The sequence below is a fragment of the Protopterus annectens genome, chromosome 9.part0, assembly GCF_019279795.1.
Source record: "Protopterus annectens isolate FY-2018-M chromosome 9.part0, PAN1.0, whole genome shotgun sequence".
NCBI classification, from domain to species: Eukaryota; Metazoa; Chordata; order Ceratodontiformes; family Protopteridae; genus Protopterus; species Protopterus annectens.
Genome location: NC_056743.1, coordinates 855,427,149 through 855,440,350, shown reverse-complemented (window position 1 = coordinate 855,440,350; position 13,202 = coordinate 855,427,149). Strand labels below are relative to the sequence as shown.

General features: G+C 40.6%; 1 protein-coding gene across 1 annotated transcript in view; it reads left to right on the top strand.

Moving 5' to 3' along the window:
• The window catches only part of COL11A2 (collagen type XI alpha 2 chain), a 484,735-nt gene that overhangs the window by 361,790 nt on the left and 109,743 nt on the right, over window positions 1-13,202 (top strand). Inside the window, exon 43 of the mRNA XM_044083566.1 lies at window positions 3,189-3,278. Coding sequence (XP_043939501.1) covers window positions 3,189-3,278 — 90 coding nt within the window. The remainder of the gene's footprint in view (window positions 1-3,188; window positions 3,279-13,202) is intronic.

Genomic DNA, 13,202 nt, shown 5'->3' with positions numbered 1-13,202 from the left:
ACTGATACCTATGTGTAGTTTGGCCAGGTTACTGATATCTATGTGTTGTAGTTTGGCCAGGTTACTGATACCTATGTGTAGTTTGGCCAGGTTACTGATATCTGTGTGTTGTAGTTTGGCCAGGTTACTGATACCTATGTGTAGTTTGACCAGGTTACTGATATCTGTGTGTTGTAGTTTGGCCAGGTTACTGATACCTATGTGTAGTTTGGCCAGGTTACTGATATCTATGTGTTGTAGTTTGGCCAGGTTACTGATACCTATGTGTAGTTTGGCCAGGTTACTCATATCTATGTGTTGTAGTTTGGCCAGGTTACTGATACCTATGTGTAGTTTGGCCATGAACCTTCACCAGTGAACACTATATCTATGTGTTGTAGTTTGGTCAGGTTACTGATACCTATGTGTAGTTTTGCCAGGTTACTGATATCTATGTGTTGTACTTTTGCCAGGTTACTGATACCTATGTGTTGTTTCGCCAAGTTACTGATATCTATGTGTGTAGTTTGGCCAGGTTACTGATATCTATGTGTTGTAGTTTGGCCAGGTTACTGATATCTATGTGTTGTAGTTTGGCCAGGTTACTGATATCTATGTGTTGTAGTTTGGCCAGGTTACTGATACCTATGTGTAGTTTGGCCAGGTTACTGATATTTTTGTGTAGTTTTGTCAGATTTATGATACCTTTCTGCAGTGTAAGCAGGTTACTGACACTGTTGCATTATGCGGCCATGTTGCTAATACCTGTTTTTAGTAAGGTCATGTTACTGCATCTAGGAAGTGGCTTCACTTCCAATTCCTTTTCACAGATGAGCGATCTTCTATGGCTATATCACAGACAAACCATACAGCCAGTAATGCTACTGGTCACTACAACCTGTGCTCCACATGCCAGAGTTCTAACTCAGGTGGCAATGAAGTCCCAAAGCCTGGAATTTCCAGACATTTTTAACTTGAACGGAAAGTAACTGCTGCCATTACTGATGATGTAGAGGGTTAAAGCCCTGACAATGGCCTGTTGACCTGAGCTAAATAAAAAGTATGGATGATTAATAACATAGGCAGGGAAGGATGGACTTGCCCATCCAGGGTGAAGGGAGGGCAAAAACAGATGTATACTACATAGGTCTTCTCAGGTGAGTGAGTTGGGATACAAACACATGGCCTGGGGGCAGGTGGTAAGCTCACCAAACTGCCAGTGGATTGGTATTCATCTTAGTGGTTGTGTGGGATCATGCACCCACATAGGGAAGATGTTGTGACTGCGTGTGATGATCTGAGGAGCCCATCCCTCCAGCCAAGGAGTTGAGTTAGACCACAAGACACACCTTCATAGAGAGTGCAACGTACCCTCATGGCTTCCTGAATGATGACCCCTTCTCTCTGGAGAGCCATTGCCCTGATACTAGGTGAAATACCCAGGTAAAGGGAATGAAAGACTGTGTCTGACTGAGTGAAAATAATGTGGGGGATGCTTGATAGCGAAGAGGCATTGGGGCAAAAACATCATAGAAAACAAAAGTACAGAAAATGGTTAATTTGTAGATTAGCTTAAGGTGTGAAAGAGGCACTGTTTGGGCTGCTAAATAAAGCCAGAGCATTTGCTGAGGACAAGCTTTGTTTTGCAGTACATGGCATTCGTTGGATAAGAAAAACCCCACAAAAGGTTTATGGCATACAACATTACATTTTATTTATTTATTTATTTGCAGTTGTTTAACCAGTTTAGTCCGTTGGGCCTGAAGAACCCGTTTTCAATGGAGTCCTGGGGAGAAAAGCTCCTCATACAGATTACACAAAGGTTAATATACAAACATAGATTACATGAAGATTACAGAGGTAAACAAACTAAGATTAATATACACACATAGAATGCATGAAGACTACAGAGGTAAAACAGACTGATCATGGTACAATAAGGCATAGCAGCAGAAGTAGGCAGATTCCTTTGACACTGGAGATTACTCAGCTTGTGATTGGTGGGGAAAGAGTAACTCTGAAGGTGACACACCATGTGTAGGGGTAACAGTGGGTATGAAACATTCCCAAGGGAAAGTGTCACTAAGGTTTGTAAGAATAAAGCTAATGCAGCTCTTGAAAATTCCGGGATAATGACACAACTAGGTATCCCACATAACATGCAGTACTGCTGGAACAGGCCCATTCCTGAGGAAAACTGACAGAGATAGATACACAGCACGTATAGTGTTGGTTACAGAGAATATTACATGTTCGAGAGGAATAAAAACGGAAGGGTGCAAAGCTTGAGAAGGGCACCAAAGTTCTGAACTGTTTCCTGGTGAGAATGTCATAATGGGTTACAGAGCACAGGTAGGGAGGTCATTGGGTTTGGTTCTGTGATGATACGCCACATGGAAACAGTCACTATTTTTGACCGGAGAGTCCTGACAGACAGACATCTGTTATAATATATCTGTCTTCCATCATTGCATAGTTTTCTAAGTTCAGAGCTACATGCTAGAAAGGAAACATCCAACTCAGAAGCTTCTCTGTCCTGCAGGGTTATTCCACTTTGTCGTCATCTCCAGAAAAATATTTGGCTCTTTTGTGCAAAATTGCTTTATAGTTTTCCAAAGTCAGCAAGCTACTGAACTCTGTATGGTCCCATTTCATTTAAAGGTGCAGTGCCACATTACCTACTCCAGTATGCCATAAGCAGACTAAATAACATATGCCTGTGCTTTCACTTAAAAGAATACTGCATTCTCTGACATTATGCTGTTGTCCCAACTTTTGCATAGTTAAAATAAAGTGCATTAAATATATTGTTGAAAGTTGAATCAGCAAGTAAAGCTTTAGGGAGTTTGTGGAGGTTCCCTGTATCAGTGGACTAAATCAGTCCCCAGTCTGAGCTTTTCTCTTAAGCACAAATAAAATATAATGAAACTAGAAATCATGTTGAGTTTTATAAACAAAGTGCTTTCTTGCATTTTGTGACCATTTTTTCCTGGAGTCTTCACTGAGTGGGGCAACAGGAATAACATGTTGTACATATGAGTACAGTGTTCTGTCAGTAAGTTGTTAACTTTAAGAGAGACACAGAGCTGTAAAAAATTCAGATTGCTGATCAAGCAAAGCTTCAATTTTTGACAAATGAGATTGTCTGGCAATGTGTTCATGATTTAGGTTTGTTACTAACTTTTTTCTTGTTTACTTGTCATTTCTAGGGTGATCCAGGTCCAACAGGTGTACCCGGAAAGGATGGCCCACCAGGTTTGAGAGGTTTCCCAGGAGAAAGAGGGCTTCCTGGAACTCCAGTAAGTTACTGTCTGTTTCCTTTGGCCTTGCTAAACCCTCTGTCATACTTTGTCCCCACTTTCACCATCATCCTTTCTTTTGTCTGTACTACTGGTATTGTATCAATGTGCAGAAGTAACTACTGGTGTCCAGTTAGATGTCTGTCTGAACCATTTCAAACTGTGCATATATTCTGGATCAAACTGGAGAAGTTTACTGAATCATCCTGCTCTAATGACAAACCTGGAATCAGTTATACTTCAGCTGGTGAACACTGAACTAGAGTCAGCCAAACTTTCAGGCTTCTTAATTCTGCTTGTATGGGAGTTTTAATGCCAAAGATAAAGCCAGGAATAAGTATTCTAGTGGCTAAGTGAATGACAGAAAAAACAACAATGGAGAGTGGGAGAGAACTGATGGCCTACCCTGTCAACTGAGGGGGAGCATAGAGTTCTCCATTATGGGAGTGTTCACTGGTGAAGGTTCATGGCTATCTTTGTGTATGCATAGATTCATAGGCTCAACTGTCAAACTTACAGTTTACTGGTCTTTAAAGAAGTTTGATAGCTGTAACCCAAGTTGATATTTTCTACTTCCCCATATAGACAGATAGATAAACATATATATATATAAAGGCATCAAAATTATTCCTGAATGAAGTTAATGACTGACTTCTCAAATGAAAGGAACCAGTAGACCCAAAAGCGGCAACGTTTCCACAATAAAATGCAGTAATCCACACGATAATTTTGTAAATACCACAAATACTGGAATGCTGCGATTAGTAGAAAACTCCTTACAGCTTGAAGTCACGAAATAATTCTGTTTATTATTAAAAAAGACTTGAAGTGTTAAAATACAATACACTTTTCGTCGCACAATAAAACGCAACTTCCTCAGAAGACAATACGAAATGCATTTAGCCCCTTTTTATAAGAGCCCCATATTAATTAATTGGTAATTAAATTGATTTAAACGTTCGTATACACTTTCTTCTTTTATGCTTTTATGCTTGCTAACACAAGCATAACTGCATATTTATATGTTTTGTACAAGTGTTTTTCTTAGTTACTTGAACATTACTAACACATTTAATTTAATAAAAACCATAAAACAATTGTAATAAATAAAAATATTAATATTAATAACCGTTTTAAGAAACACATTTTTTAAAAAACTCTCCTTGACTAATATCAGCTTATTTTGTGTATAAACACCACTGATTTACAAATATAATCCCCAACCATTTTTTGGTACTTTTAATGTTTACTGTAACCATCAATAATTTTGAACATTAGTCCCCTAAAAGTCACTACTAATAAATAAAATCAACAATTAAGTTGACGCCCTCTTTAATTTAGACACATTTCTAGTTCTATAACTTTGATTCTATAATTTTGGACTGCTACCAAGGTAAATCAATATTTTCAACATCAGTTGTCATTATTGTCGTCCAAAAAAAAAAAAAAAAAAAAAACATTTTAAACCCCAATTAATTTTATAGGGGATATTAAAGTATAATTTGTATTATTGTTAAAAATTCGTTAATTATGTTAAATTTATATGTACGTATGGGTGGCCACTAAGTTTAACTTTAATTTTTTAATTTTTTAATAATTTCCCTTCTTTAAATCACAGTCAATTTTATACGTTTCATCTCTCCATATTTTTTAATCTCAAAATACATTTAATGGAGGACATTTCGTTAATACCTGGATATTGATTTGCGTTAGTTCTCAGTTGCCATACTAACTCCTTTCTTTCTAGTTTTAAAGGTTCATAATTGCATCTTGGATCCTCCCCAATTTGTTCTATCGCTTTAAATTTAAAGCTATGCCCTTCATTTTCCAGGCAGTGTCTAGCTAGTGCATTTTCTAACTTTTGTCTACTAATACAATAGTTATGTTCGTATATCCTATCGCGTAATTTTCTAATGACTGACTTCTGATAGTAAAGGAAGACATATTCCATAATCTTGGAAGGCACTATATAATACGTCTGTCACTTTTTTGTATTTTTAAGCAAACATAAATTTTTTACACCTTTTTGTCAATGTGAATTTGCTTAGGCATGCACTTCAATCATACTAAAAAAACCTTACACATTAGACATCACTAAAGAAAACAGGAAAAATAACTGCAGCATTTAATTTTTTACCGAGTTTTGCCATAAACAATGTTTTAATTACCCTCATAAAATGCATCCTCATTTAGCAGTGCATACACCAAACTCACATTATCACAATATTCCATACTCATTACAGTATGACTAGATGCATATTTACAAACTTAAATCTCCACATAAAATCAAAAATAAATAGTAAAACAATTACATTTGTTTCCCATTTTACTCAACCACCTTGTATATATCTAATACAACTCACTTAAATTCCCCACAAACTCCTCAACTAACTAGAAGGGTTTAACAGAAATAAAACTACTTTTATTTAAAATGAAGTCTAATAATCAAGATAATTACTTCTTTTGGTTTCATTTTTCTTGTTTATACTCTTTTCTCAACCATGCATGAGAACAATTTTATACAGTGTTTATGAATTTACTATGCTGTTACAAAATATAATTCAGATCTACAATAATATACATTTTGTGCAATGAAAATCAGTCCTGTTAAAACGTAGCTTATTCCCAGCAGTCATAGCCCTGGCATTACACACAGACATGACTGTGCTGCACTGTTTTCTCCTGAGAACAATTACACCAGACGACCCCTTTGATATTACCCAAGCCCTTACTCATACCACAGTCTTACTGACTGCTGTGATTTGTATGCAATCATTATAGTCACTGGGAGCTGCAAGTAAACCCACAGTCTTTGCTTATCAAAAAAACTGCAGTATCTAGGAAAGAAAAAACAAAGCATTATAATACATGCATTTGACTCATCATAATGCATAATCAGACAACCGTTGATCTATTGGTTGCCTGGAAAATAAAATCAGTACACATGCATACATACATAGCAGTCAAGATAATGTGCTGTCATCATGTAAGACCAGCATGTATAAGACTGACATAACAGGAACGGGAATATAATAGAATCACAGAGTGTAGGTTTCAGTCCATAAAAATGTTGTCAAAACATAGAAATACCTGGAAAAACTTGTATTGTTTGCAGTTCACTCAGCAAACAGCATACTGTCATCATCCTCAACATGTTAACATTTAAAGATCTTATTTCATTTTATGAACATAAAATGAAGTTGGTGACTGTCAGTTTTTATTTCCAAAAGAAGATTCAGCAGTACCCCAAAATTTATTGGGGCACTTTCCCAACTGCTGTGTATCAGCATTCTACCAGTACTGCATTCCATAATGACACAATGCAAGCGAGTATTCCACTGCTAAGCACCACCGGGGTTTACTTGTCCAATACTCTTCCTTCTCAGCACCTCCAGTACCACGCAGTGTCGTCTGCCTCTTCCAAGCTATCATTGTCCTCTACAGCTTCATACTCACATACATGCTTCAACTTTTCCTCAGCTTCAGCAAAGATTTTGTCACCAGTGGAAAAAAATCTTAAAAGGGGCTTCATACATCTTAAACTTTAACTTTTAACCCAATTTTAATACATGACTACCTGAAATCAGGCACACTGTCTGTGCATCTGAACAGAAAAGTCTTTTAAAGTCCTTTTTTCCCCCTCTATTTCACACTCTGCGCTTGGCTTCCCAGACAGAAAAAAATTATTAATGTAAATACATTTAAATCACACAAAATACATCAAGGGTGCTGGGCAGGTGTCTCTGGCCCCAGCCAAGAAACCTGATATGCTGTTACTTTTCTGATACAACCAGCCAGCCAATCCTGGCCATCAGCTGGAGTATGGGGAGAGGTAGCAGTATAGGTTCATAGGTAGATACTAGGCTATCTGCCCTAGGGCATTTATAAGCCTAGCCAGAGTGTATTTGGCTTCCGGCTCCCTATTAGATTAGCCTACTGTGCCTCTGTAAAGTAGGTCACAGAAGGTACCCTTTTAAGATTCGTTTACTGTGCCTCTGTCTAGCAGGGACACAGGACAGAACCCAGGGGTGAATTTGCGATTTCCCATCCCGCGTCCAAATTTCACTTGAAGAGGGTCAGCGAGGGACTATGTCTAACATGAACTGGGACTCTATTCCAGAGTGAGGGGAGCCTCTGGGAAATGAATCTGTCCCTCCAGCATGTCCTATTTATTTTTGTGCTGAGGTTTAGGTCCCTGGAGCGTGTAGCTCTAAGGGACTTGGATTTTTTGAGGTGGAGCATGTCCATTAATTCTGGGTTTGACATGGCTTTGTACATCAGGCATAGATCGCCTCTGAGGAGGCGGTAAGCAACTGAGTAGAGCTGGAGTTTCTTTAGTCGAGCTGCATAGGACATCTGTTTTGTAGCCCATGATCCTCTTGGTGAGGTACTTTTGGGGTCTCTCCAGTTGCTGCAGGTGTCGGGTAAGGTGCATCCCAAAAGGGGCATTGTATTCAATTATGGGCCTGATGAGTGACGAGTAGAGGGGCACAATGACCTCTCTTGATCTAGATGCGAACCCTTTCGTGCTAAGGTGGGCTATATAGAAGGTCTTTCTAACCACTTTGGCAACGTGATTATCAAAGGAGAGATTACTATCTACGTTGGTCCCCAAATCTCTAATTACTTCTTCCGTACTTAATGGATTACCACCTATGTGGTAATTTGTGGGCACCTTGTTTTTCCCAAAGGGGATGACTATGCACTTTTTAGCATTTAGCTTGAGGCCGTGGCTCTGGCACCAAGCATCCATCTCTGTGAGACCCTTTCGGAGGATGCTTGTGTCAGCTGGAGATTTGATTATGGCCCCCAGTTTGCAGTCATCTGTGAACTTTGTCAGCCATAATCCCCCCGTGTTAGCCTGAACCTCAGAGAAGTATATACTGAACAAGAGAGGTCCCAGAACTGAGCCCTGTGGGACACCACTTGTAACTGGTTTGGATTTGAACATGGCACCTGTGATTCTGACCATGTGGGTTCTATCTCTGAGCCAGTTTGTAACCCATCTTGTGATATAGGGGTTGATATTTAAGCTGGTAAGCTTATTTATGATACCCGAGTGGGGTATTGTGTTGAAGGCTTTTGTGAGGTCCAGGTAGGCTGTGTGGACTACCTTGCCCTCATCTATGGCTTTGGTAACTGTTTCAAAGAAATCAACTAGGTTTAAGAGGCAAGATCTGCCCTTAACAAAGCCGAATTGGGTAGGGTACAGTGTCTGGAGGCTCCCAATGTCTTTGTTTATGAGTTCCATGATAATGCGCTCCATAGCTTTACAGACCAGACTAGTCAGGCTTATGGGGCGATAGTTTCCGGGGTCTGTTGTGGCACCACTGTAGCTGTACGCCATTCTTTGGGTACATATCCTGTAGTAAGGCTAAGTTTGAACAGTGACTTAATGTGAGGGTTCAGTTCTTCTTGGAGCTCATGTGAGACGCAGCCTGGGACACCATCCGGTCTCATAGATGCTGTGTTTTTTGCTTTGGAGAGGGCAGCTTTCACCTGTGCATCTGTGATGTCAGGAAGGTTACATTCAGTTGGGATAGGCATTTGCTCCTTTGGGGGGGAAGGGGGGGAGACGTTTGCGCTGAATCTGTCTGCCAGGATGTTGGCTATGTCTGTAGGTTCGGTATATTTTGTACCGTTATGCAACAATTCAGAGCATATCTGGGAGATTCCACCCATATTCCTGACATAACTAAAGAAGGCCTTGTGATTATCTTTAGTGTCTAGGGCAATTTTTCTTTCGAAACTGGCCTTTGATGATTTTATGAGGGATCGAAGTTTCTTGCTAATACTGATCAGAGATGTCTTCCCTTTTTGGGATTTTGCTCTGTCATGTAGTAGCTTCCTCCTTCTGTTGTATAGCTTATTTATGGCTGGGGTCCACCAGACCTGTCTCCTGTTTTTGGAGGAGTGAGTCTTGGTTTTATTTGGGATAGCACAATCCATGTATTCCTGCAGGTGCTCGTAGAATGCATTTGTAAAGGATTCTGCGGATTGGGCTGTATTATCCTCTGGCCCAGGGGCTTTGAAGGATTCCACCTCAGTCTTGAGAAGTGCAAAGTTGGCTTTTGAGAAATTCTTTACAGTGATTTCCTTGGCTGGGGGTGGGGACGGGATATGGATGTCCAGGGAAATTTGTTTTTGGTCTGATCTTACCAATGAGGGGTTTACCTCTGATGTGGAACATAGAGTCCTCATGTTGGTGATGACCAGGTCCAATATGTTGCTCCCTCTTGTGGGAGTGGTGACCAGTTGTTCCATTGCATTAGAGTTTATAAATTCAAGGAACCATTGGGCGAGGGTGTTTGGGCTTGAGCAGTTTTCCCAGTCAATGTTTGGGTAGTTGAAGTCACCCAATAACAAAGTGTTTGGAGAGACCTTCATATTCCCCAGTGTTCTCAGGAATGCCAAGTGGGGTTCCTGTAATAGGGAGGGTGTTCTGTAGCAGGCTACAAACTGAAAGGCAGTTTTGCCCGCTGTTAGTTGCACATGGATGGTTTCCGATGCTTCGTGCAGTGCCACTAACCTGGAGGTGTAGGTATCTTTGATGAATATAGATACTCCCCCTCCTTTTGTGCTTCGGTCTGCGTTTTGGGGCCGAAACGCATGGTATGAGTTATAACCTGGTAGTGCTGGGGTGCTCTCAGGAGCCTTGAACCAGGTTTCTGTTACTGCACAGACATCGATTTTCTCCATACTGAGGAGAGCCTCGAGTGCATGCATCTTGAGGTTTAGACTTCTGGCATTGAGTAGCATTACCTTTAGTTTTTTTATCCTTGGGTTGTCTATGGAGGTGGGTTTGTCCTTTGAGCCTTGTCTAAAAAAGGCACTATGGGGGTGGCAAGAGCCTTGGCCAGTATACAAAAGCCTAAGGGTGACAGGTGCAAGCCGTCCCTAACGAAGCAATGTGGCTTGTCGAGCATGTCATCCCAGGCTGACAGACACTGGATCCCCTTTGAATGACACCAGTACTTTAGCCAATTATTGAAACTGATCATTTTATCTTTATACTGTGGCATCATTCTTGGTGAGGGCAAGATGCTACTCAAGGTGAGGGTCATACCAGCCTGAGCTACATGGTCAGAGAGCTCCTCTATGTCTCTTTTCATGTAGTCCAGGGAGGTACGTCTCAGGTCATTCACACCAGCATGGACAATGACTGAGTCATACTTGTACTTGCTTTGGAGTGACCTGAGTGCTTGCGTTATGTGGCGGATCCTGGCACCTGACAGGCAACTTACAGTGACCTTCTCCTTGTTCAGTCTGGTGAGCGGGACGTCAGTGTGCCATACAATAGAGTCCCCTATAACAAGTGTATTTGGTGTGCTGTTTGGCCTTAAGGGCTGTGACTGTGAGGCACACTAATTTTGTGAGATATGTGATTTGTGGGTATTGTTGAGGGGTGGCTGTTGCTTGGATATCTGCTTAGGAGGTCTTTGCTGTTTAAGCAAATTTTTATTTAGAGCCTCCGAGTATGTTTTTGTGTGTTTATGTGTTGGGTATGCAGATGCAATAGGTCTGTGTGAGACCGGATTTGTGGTGTGGGTGGTTACCTTTTCCTCCTGACTGACTGTGCCAGTCTTGGGTTGAGACAGCTCTGCCTCCAGTTTGACTGTGTAACTGCATCTCTCACATGTATTAGAGTTTGTTGGAAGGAGGAGAGGGTTGTCTGTGTACATAAGGCAATTGTAACATTGCCTCAAAATTCCCAGATTCACCAACTGGACTGGAGAGTAATCTTGAAACTGACCCTTGGACATACCAGATTAGTATAGGGAACTGTTTTTTTACTGTTCAGATTAGGGAAGGGAACTGATTTTTCACTTGATTAGGAAGGACCAATCGGGAGTCTAATATTTATGAGAAGTCAAGGAGGGTGTAGTGCTTTAGTTAGTTAGTGTTTCCTTATAAGAGCTGAGCAAGTGCAGGGCTTTAGAAAGAGAATAGAGTGATTACTTTGAGAGTTTGAACAGTTCTAAGGGAAAAAGTGAAGAGCAGACTTTGTGGAGCCTGGAATAGTTTAAACCTGTTTAGGCGGCGCTGCTCAGTGCGCAAAACCACGCAAAAAGAGAGTTGTAGGGTTTTAAGAGAGAGAGATCAAGGAGTTTAGAATTGACCCAAAATGGCCAATAAAACTAAAGCTTCTAGGTAGTAACCACTCCTCCAGGGACAGGCAGGCTGTTCAGTATTAACCACTCCCACTGGTGAACACAGAGACTTCCCTTTAGCCCAAGCAAGCACTGGCCTTCTAGAAACTTCCAAACAGTTCAGAACAGCAAATCTGTAACTGAACTTTCTTAACTTTCAGAAAGTGGGAAAAAAGCAAGATTTTTCTTTTTCTTTTTCTTTTTGTTGTAGTTTAAAGGTAGCAGAGATACACAAGCAGCAAAATAATCACAACAGTGCAATAAATGACCCCACACTTGAGTGCTAGGCCAAAATCAGGTAAAATGCAGTTTTTAGAGAAAAAAACGATTTTAAATTAAGTGAAACACAGGAAATGCAGTAAACAGGCTCTAGATGTGTTCCAAGTACTGTTACTATTAAAGATATAAACTTTAGCAAGCCATAAAATGCCAAAAGCAGGCGGCAAAGCAGTAAAATTTAACAAAAAATCAGAAGAAAATACTTAAAATCACAAAAGTGGTTGCTTTTCTTCTCTCAGCGTTTTCTCCCCTTGGTAGGTGCTTCAGCAACAACTAGCAAGCCTGAAAAGACGCCAAAACCACGAGGCAGCCTGGTTTTAAGAGAGACAGATCAAGGAGTTTAGAATTGACCCAAAATGGCCAATAAAACTACAGCTTCTACGTATATGTGAGCTACATCAGTGTGGTGCACACAGATGAATGGTCTTCTTGTTCTGAGTTGGCTGTGTACTTGATAAGGTATCTAGCATAAATATACAGTCACACAACCACTAAACACATGTCAGATCTATTGCTGTTGCTATGTAACAAGGAAGCATGCCTGTAGAGTGGGAGTACCCTTGCAGCATGCATGTGGAGTTGGGGTATCCATGCATCATGCAGATGGGATAGGGATACCGTTTGCAGCATGAATGTGGGATAGGGGTATCTGTGCAGTATGCATATGGGCTAGGGGTATCATTTGCAGCATGCATGTGGGGTAGGCTTACCCATGCAGCATGCATATGAAGTACGGATTACATTTGCAGCATGCATACGGGGTAGGGTTACACTTTGTAGCATACATATGGGGTAGGGGTACCCATGGTGAATGCATATGGGATAGAGATACTATTTCCAGCATGCAATTGGAGTAGGGGTACCCTGTGCAGCATGTATATGAAGTAGAGGTGCCCTTTACAACATGCATTTGGAGTGGGATGCATTTGCAAAGGAAGAGCTGTATCCCTGTACAGAAAAAGGTTATGTTCTTGTGTGGAAAAGAATTGAGTTCTGTTTGCAGACAGAGGTTCACCGTGACTCAAAGAGAGAGATGAAATCTTGCATATAAAGGGGGTGCTATTGAGAGAAGTGCTAGGTTCTGACAAGTCAATAGATAAAGTAAGGATAAGCATGGATCTTTTTACTGGATCTTTGTATTCCCACTTCTCCTTGTGGCAGTCAAGCTTATCCCAGCATTGATGTTGATAAGATGAAAAGACTGGTTCCACAGGAGAGTGGGATGGGCTCTGATCATTAAACGGAGTGCATTCTGAGGTTAGAAGTAGATTAGTGCATTCTGAGCAGGACAGAGGTACAGCCTAGAAAAGGAAAGTATCAGTTGTAGTGAAGGAAACATGCTTATAATGCAGCTGGATCCTCCTAAACAAAATGCTTGGAAATGGTTGTAACCCAGTGTTTTTTAATTGAGCTACAGGACACATTGTTTACTATTTTTTTTATTTAACATTGTCACAATCCTGTGAAAGAGCACCATGAGAGGTCATGTCTTCAC